The sequence below is a fragment of the Poromitra crassiceps genome (assembly GCF_964638095.1).
Source record: "Poromitra crassiceps genome assembly, chromosome: 1".
NCBI classification, from domain to species: domain Eukaryota; kingdom Metazoa; phylum Chordata; class Actinopteri; order Beryciformes; family Melamphaidae; genus Poromitra; species Poromitra crassiceps.
Window position 1 is genome coordinate 105,625,063 of NC_139623.1, and position 25,126 is coordinate 105,650,188.

A 25,126-nucleotide genomic window follows, 5' to 3' on the forward strand; every position below is an offset into this window, starting at 1 on the left:
CATGTAAACTTAGGGCAATAACAATTTGTGAGCAATACACATACACACACACACGCAAGCGCCAATAGAGCAGGCGAGGCCACGCAGCAGGCGAGCTGTGGGCGAGGCCACGCAGTGGCCGAGCTGCGTATGCGAGCTGCAGGGTGGGCGAGCCTAGGAATCGAGCGCGCGAGATGCCTAGTATCTATCTATATATACATTATACATGTATATAAAAGGGAGCTAGTAGTATAAAAGTGGCAATGTTTGTTCTGTTTAAATTTTTGTCCCACTGATGATGTCATAAAGCACTGATGATGTCATCAGTGATGTCATAAGAAGCAAAGTTGTGACATCATCAGTGAGGTCATTCATCACTGATGTCATAAGTGCAAGGGAGCCCCGCACAGCGGTCGAGCTGCAGGGTGGGCTCGGCCGTGGCATTGTGACATCATCAGTGATGTCATAAGAGCATTTGTGATGTCATCATCAGTGATGCGAAGTTGTGACATCATCAGTGATCATCAGTGATGTCATAGGAGCACGTGAGCCCGCACAGCGGCCGAGCTGTATGCGAGCTGCAGGGCCAGCTCGACGAGCTGCCTAGGAATTGAGCGCGCTCGATGCCTAGTGTTTATAAAATAGCAGTCCAGATACTTCTACAACTACAGTATTTGCAAATGTGGTCCATTTCAAATGTTGTAATATCAAGATGTAAGACATGGGGAAACTAAACCGTAAAACAGCATTAAAATGTCTAATGAACCAAACTGCTGATTTAGATGACAGCATGACCACTGACCTTCACAACCCAGCTTAACACCTATTCGGCACGGTGGCTCAGTGGTTAACACTGTTGCCTCACAGCAAGAAGGTCCCGGGTTTGAACGCCGGTCCGTCCCAGGTCCTTTCTGTGTGGAGTTTGCATGTTCTCCCCGTGTCCGTGTGGGTTTTCTCCGGGTGCTCCGGTTTCCTCCCACCATCAAAGACATGTATGTTAGGGTTAATACTCCTGTCAGTGCCCCTGACCAAGGTACTGGCAAAAGAACTGGAGTTGGTCCCCGGGCGCTGCACAGTGGCTGCCCACTGCTCCTAGTTCTAGGAAGGTTCCTAGTAGAGGATGGGTCAAATGCAGAGGATGAATTTCCCCAAGGGGATAAATAAAGGATAACTTAACTTAACTTATTCCATGTTCTACTGGGAGACCATCTGTCACTTCCAGTTAGTACAGAGCTTCATTGACAATTTCAACTATTTATCGAGTATGATGCTTTAAAAATTCTGTAATACTGTAGTTCAGCCAGTTGTTTACGTGTACTAATTTACCCCAAACCATGTACTTTATAGTAGAATTTGGAGCACAGCAAACTCCCAGCCTAGTTCTCATCACGCAGAAATGTGAAAAAGGCTTGTAGGCTTGTTAAATGTCACGGCAATTTGGTGCTATGTTTTCTATTTTGTGCTTGGATAGCGGCAGATTCAAATTTGGCTCACATACTGTAGATTTTTCTATACAGAAATAGTTCACATTATCTTGACATTGCAGCTTACTCATTATACAACCTACTGATACAACAAAGAGTTTCCTCAGCAAGTGTTTTATACTTCTCAGAATGTCCAGAGAGCTTCAAGAAGTTGTTTGTCAAAGTGCAATGAGACGTTTTTCTGTGTTTATTTAAAGTGCATTTCAAATGGTAACATTACACTTTACAAAGCAAATCTGAAAAAGATGCATACAGTACATGGAGAAAAACAGTTTTGGACATAATGCGGTTTTATTTGACCCAATAGTAGAGACCCTTCTCACGGGGGCCATTTTGTGTCGAAAAGGCAGGGTGAACACAGGTGCAAGCAAAACACTAATGAGGGTTTCAAGCTTCCATGATTTGAATTTGGAAAGCCTCATTAGTGTTTTGCTTGCACCTGTGTATATTCTGCCTTTTCGACACAAAATGGCCCCCGTGAAAAGGGTCTATAGGCACTGATGTTTATAGGAGAAAAATTGATTTATTGATTGATTTCGTTTACTACGATTCTGTTTTTCTGCGATTCGGCAGGAATGGGCAAATATCAACGCTTGATGCTCCGATCTAATTTTCCGCATTTTAAATTTTTATTATGACGCCATCTTGAACAAAAAAGGAGTTGCGAGAGATGGAAGCATGATGAGCGCTGTTTCCACCCTACTGGCCAAAGCCTTTTATGCTGTATTGCTATTAGCAGGTAACCTTGCGAGGCAGCTGGATTCACAAGATCACAATCACGCAAGAAATACATCTTGCCATGCTGCCACATATGCGTTTGAGTCCAAACCATCAGTGGTGTAGACCAATCAGGAGGAGGGTGTCCTAAGTGGTTGAAGTTAGCCCGTGATAGTCGGTGATAATCATTTACCTAATCACCTGCCAAGGATTTTTTGAAAGCGCCTTCCCTTTTCTAAACAGCATTCCAAGGACGAGTTCCCAGATGGTTATGTGCAACAAACCTTCTGGCACGTCCGGTTAATTAGCAGGGGAGAGCCTAAGAAATGCGTAACATGGGGGCTGATTTTACCGTTATCTGATTCCTGGGAACTGTAGTGGTGGTGAAATCATAAAAATGGTCAGCAAAGTAAGAAGAAAGAAATAACGATGTAACGAGTCAAAATAACAATGCATCAAACATGATTTTACAACTGAACCATAGCCTTATGAATCGAGACTGAATCAAATTGTGAAGTCCTTGCAGATGTCGCCCCACCGTATTCTTTGTGTGATTAAAAATGGATTAGAATTCCAGGTCATTGCTGTCGATTCAGAGAGCCACAAGGAAACAGTTTGCCAGTTTTGGTCCAGTTCAGCCCAGCTGATTTGCTCCTCAGTATATGTAAGGGAAGATCCTGTAGGGGACACGTCGGCAGTAGGTATCCCATGCTAGTATATGTAAGGGAAGATCCTGTAGGGGACACGTCGGCAGTAGGTATCCCATGCTAGTCCATACTTGATCCTGCACTGCCTCTCATCACGGGCCTCTCGGTGAATCAGCAAGACGGTGAAATACACAATGTAGAAATACGGCAGAAGATGTGAGAATCCTAACAAAATAAAAAGTAAAGATGAGGGAACAAGGATACATTACACAAAAATCATTACAATGTGGTGCTCTTAAAGAAACCATTGATCAATTTAAAAATCTGACAAAACTGGACTGGCCTGGACTCACCAAGTCTCGTCAAGTCCCGCGATACTTTCCTGCCGGCTGGCCAACGTATCGTTCCAATTTAGTAGGCTATACTACAATTGGAACGATACACGACCGCACGCCAGTCTTCTCTGTATCGTTCCAATTGTAGTAGTTCCAATTTAGTAGGCTATACTAAAATTGGAACGATACACTGGCCAGCCGGCAGGAAAGTATCGCGGGACTTGACGAGACTTGGTGACCGAGATCACGAATGAGGTCATTTGATCCCTGGGAGACTCCAGTCAACAGCCCGGGGGAAATATCAGTCTGGTGGTTGTTGAGGGATGAGATTATGACGATATGTGGCGAAAACGGGAATAAAACTGGCTATTTAGATGCAGGAAAGACAGGCTGCCACTTGGCCCCCACGGAGCTCTATTTTACGACTGTATTGGAGAGGATCGATCTCAAAACAACGCGTAGGACGGCCAGAAAGGCTGCGGAGATCACTGGGTGAGTCGTCAGATCATGATTAATGTGAGGAGAGGGGTCCAGGTTAAAAAAACCCAAAATTCTCCTTTAAGAAGGCGTTTGGGAAACACTTCTTTGGAGCCTTCTTAACTCCTTAAGAAGCTTCTTAACTCTTAAGAAGCTTCTTTGTTGGGAAACTCAGCCAATACCTTTATTTTATTTAAAATTTTTAGTGTAGGAATTCTGGACAAAATCATATCTACAGCTAACAAAGTATCAATATTTTCCCCCCTGTGTATAATAATAAAGCTACGAAGTGACAACAACTACATCTGACTGACATACAGTTATCCTCTCAAACTCCACTATAAAAGTCGGAAAGCTCTTGTGGCTGAGTGGTTAAAGCTGCGTGCTTTGCAATCAGAAGTACACTGGTTTGAATCCACACTGGGTTTTAGCAATCTCTGTCCCAGGTGGTAGCTTCTTTACAGGTCCGGTACCATGTAACTACATATGAACTACAGTTGAATAGACTCACTCCATTTTACAGGTCCGGTACCATGTAACTACATATGAACGCCAATGTAATTACTGTTCATAGTAGTTCATATGTAATTAGGGACATCAAAATGAGGTACATAGTCCACTATTATTAATATGAGTTCCATTCACTGACCTACAATTAACTAGTTATGAAATAGTAAGATGTACTTTGAGCTGCCTTTTAAGCCTGTATCTACTTTCTATTTCGATAATTGCAGGAGGTAAAGAATTCCATTCCGACATAGCTCTGTACATTACAGATTGTTCTTGGCCTAGGTCATGTAAAATGCTCCATAGCTACCTGTCTGGTAGAATGGCTGTGTGCACATTAGAAAGGAGCAATGCGCAATATTTCTAGTCTCTCATGATTGAATTATGTTGTGAAAACACATTATGATCATTTTGGGCCCTATCGTTGTAAAAGCGGTAATTTATCGCTAGCACCTGTTTAGCGCTGAGCGCACCGCAAAATGGGGGTGTGCTTAAGCGCTTTGGTATTCTCCCTGCCGCGCTAAAGACCTGTACACTCGGCACACACTCAGCGCAAAGCTCCAAATAGGCATGTGTAAGTCCAGAATTATTCACAGGTGTGGCCTAGCAAAACCTGAGCGTTACATCATTCAAACCAATCAGATTCCCGTCTCGCATTCCCTTTTACAGTTTGCGTGCTGCATGCTGTAATTCTCTCCATGCGTAATTTGGACATCTCACAACAACAATCACATCATATACCTGTTAAAAACATCTGTAATTTGCAGCTTTTAGTTGATGCAATTAAAGTCTTTGACTGGAAAATAGAAATGTGTTTGCAACAGGGAAACAGGGACATTTGATTGACAATAATATTGCAAGTAGGCTACAATGTCCAGGTTTTCTCAATTCATTTCCCATTAACTCCTCCTTGTAGCCTATTTGTTCCTGAAGGAGGGAGATGGGATTCATTCATTGATCACGGGTAACGGGTCGGGCCACGGGTCTTATATTAACGGGTCTGGGCGGGGCCGCTTTTAATTTTGAGATAATCACGGGTAACGGGGCGGGCACGGTTCTTATATTGACGGGTCTCAGCGGGCACAGGTTTGCAAAATTGGACCCGTGCAGGACTCTGGTGTGTATGTGTGTGTGTGTGTGTGTGTGAAGCAAACGTTGCAGTGTGTTTTCATCATGTGGACTTACCACAGGGCAGAGACCAGGCCAGGGCCATGAGGAGGTCACCGAGGTAGTTGGGATGACGGACCAAACCCCACCAGCCTGACACCAGCAGCCGTTTCCCCGTTGCCGTGGCGATGGTTTCCAGCTCTGCAGGGAGCCATCCGCAAGACAGTCTTTATTTTGACTTTAGTGATCAGGTCGTTTATCTTTCACTACCAACCCCCCTCCACTGGCACCAGAGTCTGATCTGTATTGTTTCATTCTATATACTTTATCCTGAAATGAGTACCGTAAATTAATTTTCTAAGGTGGTGATCTGATTATGGACAGACTTCACCCTTACAGACACTGTCTCTTTAAGAGTGTTGCATTATGGGATTTCCACCTTTGTTGATGCCAGGGTTTGGCCAAGCTAGCTACCGCTGTTGAAGCTAAGATGTGGTACTAAATACGACACACAGCTGTGTAGTCAAAGAGAGAGGTTGTCAGTCTTGTCATTCCTGCCTCCCTCTCTAAACTGGTGACCCCGATGTGCGTCTGCTGTTTGTTTCAGGGGTGTGCAAACTTTTTTGAATGGGGGCCAGATTAGCTAATGTGAAAATGCCAGGCGGCCAGGTGCTTCTCGCATCATATGGGTTATAAAAAAATTAAATAAAAAAATCACATACAATTGTACTTTACGTTACGTTTACTATTACGTTATGCCTGTGCTGTTCCTACCTGGTGCTTCTACAAACTGTATGATAGTGCTGTCATCGTTAGGTGAAGGGGAAAAAAGCTAATTGAACTTGCTTGATTAACCAATACCGTGTGGAAGACCACATATAGTATATTTTGAGAGACAAGCCGAGGGCCACTAAAAATCTGTCTGCGGGCCACAATTGGCCCCAGGGCCGGACTTTGGACGTGCCTGGTTTACAGAGACTACCTTTCACAAACAAGCCGAAGCGCAATTTGTGTTGCGCGATATCAAAAATATATGATCACGTGGTGTCGGCTCTCTGAAGCAGAACGGTGGCTCAGGCAGAGGCCATCCTCATGGCTCCCCCGCAGCAGGATAAACTAACCTCCTTTATTGGTCATAATGTCACATATACTGTAGATACATTTTGAAGAACAAGCTGTGAGATATGAAGTTCTAACGGATGTTCAGTCAGGAAGACTATAATCTGCACTTTACGCTTACTCAGTTCACTTCTTATTTCTCCACCCCTTCAAATCTGTTCACACGCTCAAAATAAGCCTCTCAACTTCCACGCTTCAATTGAATAATCAGCTGTTTGCCGCCTGGTGTCTTTTAACCAATAGCATAGCGTCACATCATCTCTCACCACACACACCCCCATTGCAAGCGTATCACATTGCTTTTCACCCCCATTGTAATCCAATCACATGCTGCTGTCATCTTAAAATATGCTTTTTCAATCCCATTCAGCCTCCCAACTTTGTTGCTGTCAGTCTCGCACCCTCCACCTCCCCCTCTCTACAGTCTTCGCAGACGCATCAGAGTCATCAGATTCTTCAGTCTGAAGAGTCTCATCAGTCTCAGGAGAGGCATCACCACCACCACCAGTATATAGACTCCACAGGGGGGATATAACTGGCTGCTGCTCTGGGCTGATGCAGCTCTATCTCAATATCTCCCTGTGGCGTCTAACAGCCAAAGACTAACAATACATAATTCTCATCATACTTTCTGTAATGCATCATTCACTTTGCTAGTGTAATAAATATTATTTTATTCATTCACTAGTCTCTCCTGATTGAAACAGCCATTAATGAGAAAGACAGAGTAAAAGTGAGAGTTGATTTAGAGAATAAAAAAAGATTGAGAAAACAAAATATGTACTGACTTGAAACACTTGGATGTGTTGGGTCTCGTCGGAAATTGTTCTTCTGTGAGTTGGATTTTCTGAAAATATAATACCCAATACCTAATGGCCAGGAGAAAAAATGTTAACACACCATAATGTTTTACTACAATATGACCTGATGACAAACGGACACATAATTACCATTGAGTTTTACTACAATATGGCCTGATGACAAACTGACACATAGTTACCATTGAGTGCAACTTCTATATGGCCTTATGACAAACTGACACATAGTTACCATTGAGTGCTACTATAGCTGCAGCTCCAAGCACACTGAGGTCCTGCGGGTGCACCACCAGGAAGGAAGCCTGCAGGCTGTAAGTGAAGGGAACCCAGGCCAGGTCTCCAAAGACCAACATGAACCCAAAACCATCATGCACAATGTCCATGGTGGTCAGAACAGCCTCCTGTTAAAACACAACTGTGCATGAGACAAAGGGGAAATAATAATGTTGAAGACTATATCAGAAAAAGCAAAAAGTTGCCAAACACAAAGTACAATTAAATTAAAGGTAGATACAAAAAGCTAACTAAAATAAAATAAAATAACAGAAAAAACATTGAAATATGAAAACTGCTTCTTAAGATTGGATAAGATTGTTTCCATGACCAAGTTAAGTCTTGCTCCCTCCAATAAAAGGAAAACTCATAGTGAATGAGAGTGTGTTTGTCAATGTATTTGCCCTGTCGTGGACTGGCAACCTGGCCAGGGTGTTTCCTTGCCTGCCGCCCAATGCATGCTGGGATAGGCACCAGCCCCCTGTGACCCTGACTAGGAATATGCAGGTATGGAAAATGGAAGAGTGAATATTCATAACTCACCTCGTTCCACAGAGCATCTGCCACATACAGCAGCTGGAAGCTATTGATCAGTATCATGGCGAGGGACGGGGAATCACGAAGCTCCACCTCTTTCATCAACATCCCAAGGTTTACGACCACCTGAGAGAAATCAAGTCAAAGACAATATTGGTCAGCATCACTAAAATGAGAAAACACCAGCAATGCTTTTACCTGTACTTTCAAACCATTGGTAGAGAAGCTCATCTCAAAATGAACTAGAAAAATGCACTCGGTGGAATGCAGATCTACGCCAGGCCCGCACTTTCCCCCAAGCTGACCCATAGACCTTGTGTATGATGAAACATCGCCTGAATGTAATGTGTTAGTGACTGTTCTCATAATGAGATGCTATTGTAAATCATATATTGTTATTATTATTGTCTGCTTTTATTTGAGTTTTGTTTATGTATTCATGATGGGTTTATTTTATGTGTTGTCACCCACGTATGTTTTGTCAAGATTTGTATTGTGCCTTTGTGTTAGAATAATTGTTTAGTTTTTTTGATTAGGGGATGCGGTTACGATGAAGGGTGGGATTGGGGTTTCTCAAGGGCACTCTGAGTGTATTCCTGTTTTTGTTGATTTATGTATTTATTTGTTTATAATTGATTGTAGATTTATATATTTATAGATTTTTGAGTCATATCATTATTATTTGTGTGTGTGTGTGTGTGTGTGTGTGTCTGTGTGTGTGTGTGTGCGCGTGTGCGTGTGTGTGTGTGTGTGTGTGTGTGTGTGTGTGTGTGTGTGTGCGTGCGTGCATGCGTGTTGTGTGTGTGTCAGGGGAGGTTATTCCTGTGAGGCACAGGAGGAGCCACCTCTATTTTTTGAGAAGAGGGGGGCGATTTTATATAGAATATATTTTTAATAAAATATAAATCAAATGTGTTTTTTCTTGGCAAAAGTCATGGTTGATCTTCTTAAAATGCTTCAACAGTGACACCTGTAGGCCAGGGAGGGAAAGGGCAGTGCAACATGGAGAGTAGATTCTGTCTGTGCCATGGTCTGTGCCCTCAAGGCCATAATGCATTGAATTGGAACCCAAGGGCGTTTCTTTTCCTTTCTAAATTTATCTCATGCCAATCTATGATTGGTCAAAAACCACATGCAATTCACAACAATGGGGACTTGCCCGCCCTGACCAATAAACAACCAACCATAAGATTGGCATTGTGTTCATCCAATGAAATGTCATCATCAACTGGATTTGAGCTTTGAGGCATTTGTAGCGCCAGTGGATCCATGACTGGCACTGTGATGACCATACGGTAGATAGATAGCACATTACATTTTCCTGTAATTTTTTTTATCACGCAGTAAGTTAGCTAACCTTGCATTAGCAAACATAACATGAACAGATTTGGAGCTATATATATATATATATATATATATATATATATATATATATATATATATATATATATATATATATATATATATATATATATATATGGGTGCAACAAGACGTGGACAGGAAATATTTGCAGGCGGCGAGTTGCTGACAAAGGGCTAAACTGGGGGCTGCATGGTGACACAGACGGATGTTCAAGTAAGTCAGTCAATGAAGGTCAAGTTATTCGGCTCTTCTGGTAAATTCGGTGTGTAAATGGTCCGCCAAGAAACGCTTTATAATATTGTTTCATGATGCTTTGCTGATAAACAGGGTGACGTTAAAGTGCTGCAATTTTAAACTGAATTTGGTGTACCTTCTCCCTCCATGCAGCGCAAGACGTGTGTTAGAAATGGAGTGGTGTTTTTGATTGATTTGTTCATCGGGTCTTTTGCTGACAGACTGGCTGTGAATGGCTCAGCTTGTTTCAGGTGGAATGCTCAGTCAGAGATTGTTTTTTTCCTCAGGCTCGCAGCCGCTCTCTCTCTGCTGTGCGTAATAATGCTGTTGTGTCACAGCATGGCTGTAATGTCCCTGTTCTGTGTTTTGTTTTTCTCATCCTCTGTGTTGAAGATGTGATGGGGTTTGTCTTTTTTTAAAGATCTGCTTGTTCAGGGTCACTTGTATCGTCTGTGGCTACAATGGAAAGCTGTTGTGAAAGTCAACATGGCCGCTGACGTCACTGCAAGTCATGGAAATCCTACAACAATGATAGCTGAATTACAAACCCTGAAAGTCAGCTCCATCTTTAGCAGCCCACGCGTACTAACAACCAGTAAAGAAGGCTTGTTTCATGTGGAAATGGAATCAAAATGATGTTGACATCAATGTACTCTGTAACATAATATAATATCAAAATCCCTATGCAGAAGGTATGAGCTTTGAACACAGCAGTCCTATATTACACTTATTATCTGGGCATCTGAACTGATAATAAACTTTCATGCGTGGAGTCTGAATATTTCATAATCAGTTTATAATAGGCTTGTAACTCAGACTGAGCTTGCCTGATTACTATGAACTTGATTTACATCCTTATACTTATTTGGAGTCTATATGCCAGATGCCATGCAAAATCCATTTAATATGTGATTTACTAGCCCATAAAAAATGTCAATATTTGGGACAGTCTGCAGTTGTTCAAGACATGTTCAATAAATAATTTAATACATACAGAGAACAAATTTCAGCACAGTTGAATTTTCCAGCATGACTCTCAGGAATTATGTGACATGTGTGCAGAGCAAACCCTCTGCCGTCTACAGTATATGTTGTCTTTTTATTATGACCAGTGCAAATACAGGTCTTCGAACAGTTCTATTTTACACTGTATTGAGCTGCGGACTGGGACTAGGAGCAACATCGCCTCCTGTTGGTCTTGTGAGGCTCTCAAACAGAAACCATTACCATTAATTATTGTACACACTACAGTGTGTATCTTAAATTATTCAGCAGACTTACAAATGAGAGAATAAGATCACAGTAGTATTTCATTTTAAGTACATTACACAAGTCACCGTACAATTAGAGAAATCTGCTTTCAGTTTTAATGAACCCTGCAAATATGATAGATTTAGACTTAAAATGTGGAACTGCAGGTTATGAAATTGTTCTTGATTTGATAAAGTCTCATTTTTGTACTTTTGCCGTTTTGAAGGTATGATTATAAATTAGGTTTGTGCATTCCCTCATTTTATTGCATAATATTACTTATTTCCTGCATGCATGAGAAATGACGGCCATGCTCTCAATATGTTTTCACATTATTGAATTAAATTAAATTAAATTTAACACAGCAGACTGACAGCAGAGACGGAAGAGTTATAAAGTTATTTGTAGCTTGTTACACAGTGTCAGTTATCATCAGGACATTCTCAATATGGGTTAACTTATTGTGCTTTCACATTTTTTTATACAGTACACCAGGGTTTCCAGCCATTTACAATGTAACGTGAAACCACTAGTAACTGCTTAAAGACAGACTGTACTTTCCCAATTACTTTATTTAAGACATGGTAAATTAACCTTGTAACATAAATTATGTGTGTGGCTTTTAAAGTCAGGGATGCAAACTCATGGAGAGTGAAAAGGGTGACAGATACCAGGGCAGACACAAAACCACTCAAAAGCATTCCCATCAGTGCCCTATTTTGGGGTCAAAAAGGTGACTGTGACCTAAAAGTGACTAGTTTGCATCACTGTAAAGCAAATCCACTTCCTGTACTGCTTAAAGCTGAGAGCGATTTGACCCCAGACCTAACAGTACAAACTTGCATGTCATAATTTCGTCAGTTGTAACTCACCCAGCCAATCAGACCCGGTCTCAGCTCACAGAAATATTTAAGGTCAAAGTTTCCAATCCGTGGGTTCAGCTCCCGTCCCATGAAGAAATCATACAGGGGGTTTCCTACACAGGAACAGCAATGAACAGATATACTGAATCCAGCTAAGGATCTGACTGATGTATAATTATGACTTTTGTGGGTCTCCACTCCACACAGTTACTGTACATAAGTGAACAGTGATATTAATATCAGCCCTTGAAAGATGATCCAATTGTCTTGCATTCATGTTATCAGCATAAAGTAGTTTAAAAAAGCGTCACAATCAGTGTTGGGCAAGTTTCTTTCAAAATGTAATATATTACATATTACTAGTTACTTTCATTTGAAAGTAATAAGTTACTTTACAATATTGCTGTCTGTGTAGAGTAACTTGTTACTTATTACACTACTTTTGCATTACTTTCACCAAAATAACTGCAGTAACAGGATGACATTGCTGCCCCAGAACCATCCTGAAAAATAATTGAAGCCGTCTTGAAGTCAGTGTAAACCATCCAAAATTCGAAATGTTATCCTTTTCCTTTGTTATTGTCATCTATAGTGGTTATTTTCATAAAAACACACAATTTGATTAGGAAATGATTGTATATTTATTTAAATATGTGATTTAATAAAAAATTGTAACTCAATTTGTAACTTGTGTTACTTGACAAAATAACTGGCATAATATTACTGAAATCCTATTGGTAGTAAGTTATATTACTCAGTTACTGCTAATATATTACATGTAATATATTACTTTTGTAATGAGTTACCCCCAACACTGGTCACAATTAATGTTCAAACAAAGATTCATATTAGAGTTATTTTGTGAAATTTACATTTTTAGTGTAGCCATTTTCTCAACCTCCCTCATCTGCTTCTACTGTATTTCAGTGATTTCCTACATTTCTCAGAATGACTTTCAACCCCCCTGCCCATCCCACAAAAAAGGGGGCGTGAACTTGTTGCACTTAGCTGGGGATCATGCATGTACAGTAGGTGGGGAGAGCAAGAACAATAGTAATGCTGTAATAGAGTGAGAGATCTTCAGGTCAATAAAGTACTTGCGGCTGCATTGCATTATTGTCTATTGAGCCTGCTGTCAGCATATATATATATATATATATATATATATATATATATATATATATATATATATATATATATATATATATATATATATATATATATATATATATATATATATATATACATATATATATATATATATGTATAATTCCCCCCCCCGCAGATAGCTCTCAAGATATTTCCAGCAATAGATTTTGACTGCAGAAAATTGTTTCACTATCTAATGGCCCTGCTACATCAGAGTCATCGGGCATCAGCCATCGAGTGATCGTTCCTCACTCCCTTTAAAGTCAGTTAACCAATGGGGGACAATGCTACAGACGGTTTCTCCACCAAAAAATACACCACCAAACAAAATGGACCTTGCTGATTATTAACAGTGGTTTAATGCTTTAGGGTGGATTTTCCCTTTAATGATCAAGCGCCACTCTCACCTGTGTTGCCCCCCAAAGCGAGAGCATGGTGAGGTGCCCAAAAGGAGCGTATGTAGAGGTAGAAGGAGAGAAGGAAGGACACCCCGATTGCACATACTGCAAGAGGCAGCAGCAGTTCAAACAGATGGCCCAGAGGAGCACCGAGCCACAGCAACAGCATCAGCAACACAACACTAATGCACAGGCCATAGAAACCTGAGGGAGACAAACAACAACACAATGTTGAGGCAAGGGGTAGAGAGACAGGAGAACTGAGGAAGATTGTTCTAAATAAAGGGAAAATGTGGAAGAGGTGGAACTTGAGATCAATGTGTAACATGGTGAACCTTTGTTAAAGGACAGAGCCAACAGAGAGAAGGAAAGTTAAAGGGGGACTAACCCCCCAGGTATGTAACAAAACGGTGATTTGAAAAAATCTATGGGAAAAACCAAGAAATGACGTATCCTCTTGTCTATACTATACTCTTTGGCTGTGCTCAGCTCAGGAATTTTTTCCGTAAATCGACGCCATTACAGTTTGCCCACCGCCTCGAAAATAATTTATATGAGAGCTGCAATATCTTTATAAATATCAACAACTAGCCAACGCTGGTGGCCTGTATGGAAACAGCGTTGCTCAAAATGGTTGAAAGTTATATCAATTTGGCCATTCAGTGGCGAACTAGAAATTAAATTATTTTTCTCCCATGTATGTGTGTGGCGGCTTGTGTAACTTACGTTAAAAGAGACTAGTGACGCGAGAGCACAGCACAATAGTGAGGACAAACGCCCCGCTCTCACGCTCATGTAATCACAATGCGAGATTTCTCCACGTCATTCCCTCGTCCAACTTGCGATATACCGCGCCATGAAATCCGTTTTTAATTTTCGTTTGGGGGCTTTTCGTGATTCTTGTTCAAAGTTACTGCACCTCTGATTTTTCCTCTCAGGGCGCAGCGCAGGGCAGAGCTGCAGAGCTCTCCTCCTCCTCCTCGGCCCATTCAGTCTGTCCAAACTCAATACCGATCTAATCTCAGTATGAGATGCAGGGAAATATATTACAGTAGCCGATGTGTTTAGAGCAGCTTTGTCACGTTGTCACGTCGTAGTATAGCGTTATATTTTACATGTGCGCTAAACTGCGATTTGTTTGCGGAAATGACGGCGGGGATGAAAGTCGCTGAGGGAGGCTCATTTTGGTGCGGGGGCTCGGAGTAGAGAGATGCGCGGGCCTGAAATCTCGGCCCGAGCCCTCCCTGGCCCGTGACATGCAGACCCGTGCCCGATCCGGCCCGGAGGAGTTATGAAATGAATTGGCCCGAGCCCGTTGCGAGGCCCGAAGCCAATATTACGATATAATGACACTTATACAACAGGTAGTTCCGGCCGGGCAATTTGACTGGACAAGAGGGATCCTACCAGTGCCGATATTTCACGATAACGCACTGGCGCTTCATTGTGTGTAGATCACTCCGCTTCACAGCTGCCCTAATCAACAAAACGCTTCACAGCTGTAGACTAGACAGTAGTAAAGTAGACAGCCTGCAGTTAATTAGGCTGAGTGATTAGGCTACATTTTCGGCAAAGCAGAAAACTGAGGGGACTATTTTTGTTGGCGGAGGAATAAATAGAGAAATCATATATTTTCTCAGCTTTTTGCATTTTTTTAATCAACTTTGTTTAATAGAACTGTTGTATAAAAGCAATATCACACTCGAGGTCATGCTGTTGTTGTCTAATATCGGCACTGCTGTGATTATCTTCGGCACTCGGCCTGCGGCCTCGTGCCTACGACCGAATCACAGCAGTGCCGATATTAGCCAACAACAGCACTCCCTCTCATGTGATATTGCTTAAATCTCTCCCCCTCGTTCCTCAGCTGCTGCGCGTGCTCCTGCAGCCTCTCTCTCTCTCTCTCTCTCTCTCTCTCTCTGTCCGCTGCTGTAGCCTACACGGACGCACACACACGGCTTGTTTCTCTCTCTCTCTCTCTGTTCGGGAGCTGTCTGCCCTGTACACCGACGGACATGCGGCACACACGGCTTGTTTCGTTGTTTTTTACATATTGACAGCACGCTGTCTGTCACTGACTGAGCAGAAAGCTACATGTCATGACATGAGTCCTGGCAGACTAACATCAGGTGAGGGTCTGTGTGTGACTGTGTGGCTGGGGAGCCTCGGAGCTGCAGCTGCAAACACACAATAACCCCTCCCTCCAATAGGCTTGAGTTGTGAGGAGCTGGGAAAGGGTACAGGGGGAGTAGGGGAGTAACTATCTTGAAATCCCATAGTCTTTGGGGACAACATGACGTCAGGTTGTACCAAATCTCCCATTCATTTGAGGGCAAAAAAAAAGCAGTGTTCCACCCATAGAGGGCACTTATGCCAGTTATGCTGCTGAAAAATGATACAAATGGTAGAATGGCAACAGTTTGGTCTTAAATGTGGACATTTTGACCAGAATTCTTCACACACCACCCCCAAAGTCATATATATTGGTTAAAAGCTGAAAAAAAGTGTTTTGGGGGTTAGTTACACTTTAAGTTAAAAGAAACATGTCTGTTTGGCCATGTAGATTTTTTATTTTATTTTTTACATGTAAATGGAAAATATGCATTTTGGAGCTCTTAAAACATAAAGAAAGGTGTTATACAAAACTCTCCCCACCATACCATTTATGGGATACTTGAGGCGGGTCCCATCCCTCAGTACTAATCCCTCTGACAGCTGCAGGAAAATACATACATTTTACACCACTGAACACATCAGTATGTCATCTCTCTATCTATAATAGACAAACAGCTAGAACACAATTACAGGCTCAGACAATGAATCTGTGCAGGTGGATATTTTAATTGAAAACGCTAATCAAAATTGCAGCTTATGTATACAGTAGGTTGGCTGTTTAGAATTAATATGTCATTATACATCATACATCCATGCTCATTATAGAATATGGGTATTTACTTTCATACACCATTTAGCTCAAAGATGCTGCTGCAGTGGTTGGAAATAATATCAAAGGCAACATATGCCCAAACAAATGTTTCCAGAAGCAACAATTTCTACTTCTCAGATGTATTTGAGTGAGGTGTTCTTCCAAACAGCTGGTTCTAATTCAAGATGTACTGTACCTTTCCGAGCGGCAGCAGATAGAGGAAGATGTGCAGAGCGATCCATCCCAGGAGCAGCAACGGGGCGAGCGGGTCCCACAGGTGACTGGTGGAGGGTAAGAGAGGCGGCCACCGAAGCATGCTGGCCTCAGGTGATCGACTCACACTGAGCAGGTAGAGCACCGTCAGGGGAAGAAAGATAGGAATGCATGTGGCACCTGGGAGGGGAATAAGGAAGAGAAGAGAAGAAAAGAAAAGGAAGTTAAATGTAACTAGAACGACCACCCAATTGTACTTAAGTCAATTCCACATGCTGGCTTGGTCATTGCTCCACCCCTCTGCCTCTGATACATGTGCAGTTCCCCAGTGCATGCCCCAGTTCCTCTTCCCCCCCAAACAGATGGAACAGAGGAGACACTAGTGCAGTAACCTGACTCATATCCCACCAGCTTCCCACCCGCAGACACGGCCAATTGTGTCTGACTGTTACATTCCCAAGTTACCCAGGGGAGAAAGGGTGTAACGGGGGGACAAAGGAGACAGGGAGAGGATTCCACAATAATCCGTGTTTATTACAAAAATAAGTGTAAATAAAAGGAACACCAATGGAGGACTACTTCCTAAAACAAAGGAAGGGTGTTAGCTTTAAAGGTAAACAAATAAAATTAACACACTCTCTAGAAGAGAGCCAAAGGCAGCACACTCTCAGACTGAGAGTCAGCATTCACCCTCTCAAGAGAGTTGCAGGTTAACCGAGCACCGGTTCACAAATCACAACACCAAAATGGTAAGCACCACACACACTGCACCACGCTGTTAGATGGCCCACTGGCCCTGACTCTCCAGGGGCCAGTTGCACCAACTGGTCTTAGTCTTAAGCTAAGTTGGTCATAACTTTAACCTAACAGCTACGCCGGTTGCACCAAGACGGCTTAAGCCTTATTTTCACTAAGCCCAGGCGTAACTCTTACGACTGGTGAGGAGGAGGCGTAGTGCCTGCCTGTAACAGAGATCTCCGCGGAGACCTTTTTGAGTCCTTACCGTCATCGTCGTAACACAGCCAGTTCTCCGTCTTTGAAGCACGATGTTAGATTATAACTAACTAGTTGTGCGGCTTAGCCTTCCCAAATGTTGCCGTTCATTTTTTAGAATTTAATACATAGAATTGGGAACGTTACATTCAATTTCATTCAGACTGTCTGTCTGGCTCAATCACCGCCATTTTTCCCCCGGAGCGAGGGAGGGTGGGATGAGGGAGGGTGTAGTGATGCACATACAGTAGTGGCTGATAGAGCGTAGTGGCACAGTGACGCTCCAAGCAGGTCGCGAGGCACATTTTTGCAACATCATCCAATCAGGGTGCATTCCCTGGCAATTCACATGGACGCGCATTGCTACGACCCGCGTAGTTAAGACCAGACGTAAGCCGTGTTGGTGCAACAGGCGTAAATCCACTCTAAAGACTGGTCTTAACTAAGACCGACGTAGGAGTTACGACCAGGCATAGTTGAGACCACTTGGTGCAACCGGCCCCAGGGTTTTAAGCTGCAGCCTCTGATTGGCAGAGTGAGTACACCTGTGCTCTCCTGCACAGGTGCCACAGCAGGAGGGGGAGGGGGAGCGGGAGGCTGGAGAGGATCAGTGAGCAGAGACACACATTAATACAGGCCACAAACACACAGCACCCCCGTAACACTGACCAAGCTGGAAGTACCGCTACCAGGGATTCAACCCGGGTGTCCGCAGTGCTATAGGGGAGTGCTTTTAGCTCTACACTACCCAGACACCCAGATGCTTTTCTTTTGATTTCTTTATTTCTTTAACCTTTATTTAACCAGATAAAAACAATTGAGATGTGAGACCTCTTTTACAATTGTGACCTGGCCAAGAAGGCAGCCAAGTTGCACATCAAGTTATACATGTTGGTAACATGATGTAAAAACAAAACAACACAAAGACAACAATACAAGTAGAGCAAAGACTACCATCAGCAGTTAGCCTTGTACCAAGACGCTGATTACATTACACTACATCAGCGTCTTGGATACTTGTCCCCTTTTCCGGTCGGCGGTTTTGGTTTTCCCTGATTTACGTGTCCATAAACGTTCAAATCCAACATGTAATGTACTCACCCTCAAAGCCACAGATGTTAGGAAGCTCTACGGAAGCGTCGCCGGGTCTTTGTATATTCCTTATTGTTCAATAAACGTGCATTTTATCCCAGATGTCCGACTTTTTCTCCTCACTTCTTCTTTGTCCCGCAATGAATGAGTGCACCGGCTGTCTACTGCGCCACAGCGCCTCTATAGCGGTTGGGAGGTGTATATAACCAATGTGCAATACACCTCCCAACCGCTATAGAGCCGCTGTGGCGCAGTAGACAGCCGGTGCACTCATTCATTGCGGGACAAAGAAGAAGTGAGGAGAAAAAGTCGGACATCTGGGATAAAATGCACGTTTATTGAACAATAAGGAATATACAAAGTCCCGGCGACGCTTCCGTAGAGCTTCCTAACATCTGTGGCTTTGAGGGTGAGTACATTACATGTTGGATTTGAACGTTTATGGACACGTAAATCAGGGAAAACCAAAACCGCCGACCGGAAAAGGGGACAAGTATCCAAACGCTGATGCAATGTAATGCAGTGTAATGTAATCAGCGTCTTGGTACAAGGCTACATCAGCAGTGTGACATCAGAAGTGGTATAAAACCACTGAGCTATATGGTGACATCAGAAGTGGTATAAAACCTAGAAGAAGTAGTATGTGACAAAGACTAAAATCACAAAACATGACCAACTGCAAATCTAAAGGTTGCAGAAGGCGGTCCATTCGGGGGGGGGGGGTAATATATTGCTGCAGGAGCAGCTTGAGGTAAGCGTGAGTCTGCAGGTCATTCCAAGACCAAGGACCAAAATACGATAGACTCCTTTTTCCAGCTTCAGTCCGCACAGCTGGCACTTTAAAATGTAACCAACTGTTGGATCTGAGGTTGTATGAGTTATTAACCGATACATGCCACACATTTGAAGGACAAGTGAGACTATTGATGTATCATGTGGCAGATTATTTACATTTATGCTAGCAGGCGAATAATTAAACCATTTCAAATAACTTAATAGTAGCAAAATAGTTGCATTTCTTGTCAAGAAAGGTGTAACAATATCCCCAAATGTGTGGATCATTCAATATTGTCATATCTTCATTCATCTGTGAGAACTTCATGGTCTTTTTTAACTGGACTCAAAATGATTTCACTTCAAGCACAATGGGGAAGCAAATAGGCTCACAACCTTGTTTGTTAAAAGTGAGTAAAATGATAAACACATTTGACTCTTGTGGTAATTATTAGTAGCAGCTAAAAGTAACCCTATCCCAGTGAATTTTCTGCCATATTTGTCCTTGTGTCTGTTGTGACAGTTTGTATCTTCTGTTTATGTTTATTGTGGTAGCTGCTTTTATCCCCTGCCAAAGAGGATGGCAAAGACAGAAAACACATTTTAAGCAAGTTTAACAAAAATTTGCAGCTGTTGCATGAATAGAATGAAATTGAAAGTTTTGCAGAGATGATTTTTGTGGTCCGATGCAGCAAATTATGCTGCTAATGGATCTATATAATGTTGGCCATCTGTTCATGATTTTATGGAGGGAAACATCTTACCTGCAGAAGACATTTCTCAAAGTGAGGAGGTGGCAGAAACATGGAGCCAACAACAGAACAAGCTGCTAGACTGAGCATCCTGCAGTGACTCACCCAGCGTCCCTCCAAACTCCCTCTCTGCGCTGTGTGAGGATCTCCGTTTGATCGAGTGACTGTTCAGCCTCGTCATCATTGGTCTCCTGTGAAAATGTTAAGGCAAATATCTTTAAAAGAATAAGAAAAAAGGCCCCAAATATCAAAGACAAATTAGGAACAAATGAAAAGCAATATTCAATGAATAATATTAATTACCAGTCTATGACATAAATAAATAATAGGGAACGTAACAAGTAGCGGTCTTGCTGGCCATGCTGGTTGGTTCTTAAGAAAACTTTCCCATTGACAAATACAAAATAATTATTACAGGATGAACTTTGCTAGTACAGTCGTAGGCCTCCACAAGATAATACTATGAGATAATGCAGTACTGTAATTTCAGTAATCAACAATCTTACTGATAAATGCGCAAACCTACGTATATGTACAGTATATGTCTATGTATCTCTGTGTCTCCGTTTCATTTTCCTCGGACACCGCCGGCCTGACAGCATTCATATTTGGCACAGGTACTGGCAGGGCTCCCGAGCAGACTGCTACAGGGCCGAATTTTTAATTAACTAAACGACTAAATGGGCAAAAATGGCTAATTAGTGGTCAAAATGTGTGAGCACAGGTTCAGCACCATGGAGAGCTCAATTTGTTAGTCTTGAAGAAGCTACCATTAGCAATCTCCTCACCTCGGTCGATGCCGACTTGGCCCTTGGGCCTCTTGACAGTTAGCTACTGATCGAGCACACCTGAGCGGAGTTGGAATCAGCCACGGAAGTGGACTATGAAAGCCCTCTGGAGAGAGAGGAGATCGAGGCTGCATGCCAACTCTGTGATCGAGGCCTGACTATATGGCCAGTGATTGTGTACTCTGACTATCAGAACTAGTACATTTTATTGCAACTGAACCTTCAACACCCAGTACCGGAGCGTACGCCGGGGCAGGGGGTGCGGCCGCCACGGGCCCACCCATCACAAAGGGCCCACTGTGGGCCGACCTTTGGGGAAATCTGCCTGACTGAACATGCATTTTTGTTGCATTGTTGAGAGAGAGAGAACGAGAGACGGAGACAGAGAGGGAGAGAGAGACGAGACGTGAGAGAGAGCGGGGGAGGGAGAGAGAGCGCAAGGCTTGCACACAGCTGCTCGTTAACTCACTTCACACACTACTGCAGCCTGAGAGATGCATGAGTAGCCTATTCCCAGTAAAAAATAATAACAATACCAATGGCATGCAAATATAGGCTACTTAACCATAAAATAGGATACCAATATTAATGCAATAGTGGGCCTGTATCTTCTTTGCACAAAGCTCACCAATGTTGTTTTGGCACAATTGAAGACAGCCTAAAATATTTTTCAACAGCATCCTGTCTTTCAGATGTCATTTGCAGATATTTAGTCCCTACACTGCTGCTACAAAGGGCATTTATAAATTCCTTAAGCTGCTCTTATTTTTAATGTTTTGCTCAAATGAACTAGTAATGTAGCCTACTACATGGTTATACTTCAGTATAAGCTAGTACATTGTTCTACTAGAAAAGTCTGACTAACTTTAATGCTATGGTTGGAAGGCACAAACATGCCATGTGTTTCATATCTGAGCAGAAGCCATGAATCCCATATCAGCAACCTGTCTGTTATGTTTTATTGTAGCCTACACACTTTAGTCAGATGTGTTGCTTACTATATTTACCTAGCCTGCCTGGGAGTTGGGACAGTTGAGAAGACGGGAGAATAGAAATTATCTTTTTTTTTACCAGTTAGATAGAAAATGTATTTGCCTAAATATAAAGTTGTTTGATAACAGCCATTCCGACCTACTAGCAGGTTTATCAGCGATAAGAATGGGGCTGATGGCGAGCCTACTGAGTCTATGGGTGACAACAGTCGGATCAGGCAGGCTTGCAATAGCCTGTAGTTTGTTGTGTTGGTTATTTATTAGGCTATGTGTTGCTTGACTATATGGCTGTGTGTCTGTATGGCAATTCTGTATGCATGGGAATGTCAAACTGTATTCATTTGTTTGAGCAAATTATTGGTAGAATCCATGGCGCCGACGACGATGGTTTATGCAACAATAGCCTAACAGCATTTGTGCTGCTAAAATATCAGAAGGTGACTGTTTAATGATAACTCCATGACACTGTCCGTGCGCTGTGTTGTTGTGTTTGTGACAGGAGCTGCTGTCTGTGACAGCCTGCCGCTGTCCATTGGTGGTGGTGCTGGACCGTTCACCAGTCGATGCATGTATAGAGCGCCATGCGCTGTCCTCAGTGTTTTTCTTCTTCTTCTTCTTCTTCTTCTTCTTCTTCTTCTTCTTCTTCTTCTTCTTCTTCTTCTTCTTCTTCTTCTTCGAGCCTGTTTCTTCTTCTTCTTCTTCTTCTTCTTCTTCTTCACTGTATGCTTTTTTGGACATAATATTACTTGGCTCAATGAGTGACAAATTGTGTTTTTGGATATAGGGGCTTTTAAATGACTATTTAATAAAGTCGGTGGTGCAGCATTACAAACTGTACAGCTAATAGTAGGGGGTGCTAGGGTCGGAATAATAGCTTCCTGCCCATAATGTAGAAGAAATACCAAAATATGAATACAAAGAATCACAAGAGAAGTCAAAGCTATGGAGAGAGGTTGCAAGGGATTTTAAACCGTATTTGATCCAAGTGAAGAACACAAGAGTGAAAGCTAAAAAGTCAACATCAAACATAGCACCCAATTTCTATACTGTAGTCCAAACTTTGTTGTTGTTTTCAAAATGCTGTCCTGTGTGTGTGTGTGTGTGTGTGTGTGTGTGTGTGTGTGTGTGTGTGTGTGTGTGTGTGTGTGTGTGTGTGTGTGTGTGAGAAATTCAATCAATAGACGAAAACACTGGTGTGTTTAAAATGAGATATTCCTCTAAATATGGCTAAAAAAGATCCAAACATGCAAAAAAAAAGGCGAATTTGTCTTCAGCGGTCCTTGCGGGCGCCACCGTGTGGTGGCCCACTGTCAATGGTCCGCTAGTCACAACGCCAGACCCGTGAGAGTTCTTACGCTGATACACGACGTTACTGCATGCTGCAGAGCTCTCTCTGGGTCTGGGACACTTTCCCTCAGAGGGCTGGTTATGGGAGGGAACCGTTCACTTGGCCAGTCATATACCAGGGATGGATTCAGTCCTCTCCAATCAGTAACGACTTTGCAATCAGACAACACGGGAGGCGCAGCCCATTTTTCGAACCGCTCTCTCATCGGTGCTACAAACTGTCACTCATTCAATTTCAACCCGCCTTCAAAACCAGCAGTGGCTGTGAACTGGCACAGACTCACATATGTAGTATGCGGAGCGCAGCGATTCAACGTTATATTTGAGTCTCGGGAGAGACTAATGGTCCCCCCCCCCTCTGGACTCAGAGGGTCGCCCCGCCCCTGTCAACACCTTATTAGTAACACCTTATAAACATGCATGCTCAGTCTTAACCTTTAACAGCCTGCATTCAATAAAACTCAATAAAATAACATTCAATTTGCACACTATTAGTCGTATTACATATACAGAGATTACATTTCTCACTGAGTTTTGAACTCAAAGAGGCAAAATGATAGCTTTGAGAGATGAGGATGTTCTTAATACAGTATAACTGTGGTTAACAACAGACATTTATTCTCATGAGTCTGATAAAACCTTTTCAGACAATAGGTTGACTTGATAATTGTTGTAAAGAAGCATATTAATTATGTTGCCATCGGGTACTGGACATGTGTTATGAGTAGCCGAGTCCTTAATTTCAATTACTGGCGGTTTAACTGATGTATTTCACATTCTATGTAGGTAGTTGATAGAGAAAATGTACATCACATTAGCCTTTATTTGGACAATCACTAGTTTTCTCTATCAGTAGTTATGCTAGTATTGTTTTTTACATCCTTTTTAAGTGACCACACATCTTATGTACGGTATGATAAGTTAATTAAACATTAATTACATGCTTGATGCACTATGCACATTTTTACCACTTCATTCTGCTGCTGTGCTGTAGTAGTACCAACTGTGCCGCTTTATGACACAGCCACAAAAACCCTAGTTTTGCTTCCGGGTCCATACATTTAATATTATTCCCAACCAGAAGCACCTGAACCCATAGACCGACCTGAACGAGCGACATGTCATATTAATGCTAGTGCCTTCCGAATTAGGACGCAGGGTTTACGAGGAGCACCTGAAGGCAGCATGCTACCCAAGAGAGCTTTATCCATGATTATCATGACATTATGCGGTGGGTAGCCTGGACGGTATTACTGCCATTGCTCATTGCTGATAATCACCGAAGCATAGCTGGTCGTTTTACAGTCATAGTTGCTATACTAGTGTCTTTGTAGACTGACATTCCGTCAGATAATAGGCCGTGTCATCACTCAAAATTACTGAAATGACCACAACAGAAAAACACATGACGGAGCCTCCTCTACTCTACACAGATGAAGGCTTTGTAGAGAGATAGTGTGTGTATAAATAGTAGTTGCTGTTTGGGCTTTAATACAGCTAGTAGTGTGTGTCTTACCGGTGTAAAGCATGGAGGGGTAGACAGGACGATCTGCGGTTGTGCACTGATGCTGGAACCATACAATGGATGGAACTAGGCGAGTAGGCGTGCAGGTAGACACGCCCCCAAACACACGTTTTCAGCACGAACTGTCGCCCAGCCAATCAGATGCCTCCATTGTCATCAGAAGAGGGTGGAGAGAGGCGTTAGCCAATCAAATCTGCACGTAAGGTGGTGAGTAACAGCGAATGGTAACCGCACTATCATCAGCTACTGTAGTAAATGCTGGTGAAATATTGGGATATTTTTTCCCATTTCTTTTTAATCGCTCTCTCTCTCACACAGACACACGCACACACATTTGCTACTAAAACATGGCATCCAAGTTTGTCTACTAACTAAACACAGATTGATTTACTGCATAGGAGATGTACAATTATCACCAAGGAAATAACTTTTGAGTTCAAGTTGAGACACGTTGGTTTTGTAAAGG

General features: G+C 42.5%; 1 protein-coding gene across 1 annotated transcript; it reads right to left on the reverse strand.

Annotated features, from left to right (window-relative positions):
• Positions 1 to 1,755: 1,755 nt before the first annotated feature.
• tm7sf2 (transmembrane 7 superfamily member 2) lies at positions 1,756 to 24,683 on the reverse strand. Its single transcript, XM_083641966.1, has 11 exons — positions 24,652 to 24,683; positions 20,114 to 20,199; positions 16,381 to 16,577; positions 15,919 to 15,973; positions 13,268 to 13,462; positions 11,721 to 11,824; positions 8,007 to 8,126; positions 7,423 to 7,591; positions 7,161 to 7,241; positions 5,332 to 5,454; positions 1,756 to 3,052 (listed from the first exon to the last, which is right to left on the reverse strand). Exons 2-11 carry the CDS (start codon positions 20,190 to 20,192, stop codon positions 2,892 to 2,894), a joined length of 1,284 nt encoding a protein of 427 aa, XP_083498092.1. The 5' UTR covers positions 20,193 to 20,199; positions 24,652 to 24,683; the 3' UTR covers positions 1,756 to 2,891.
• Positions 24,684 to 25,126: the final 443 nt, after the last annotated feature.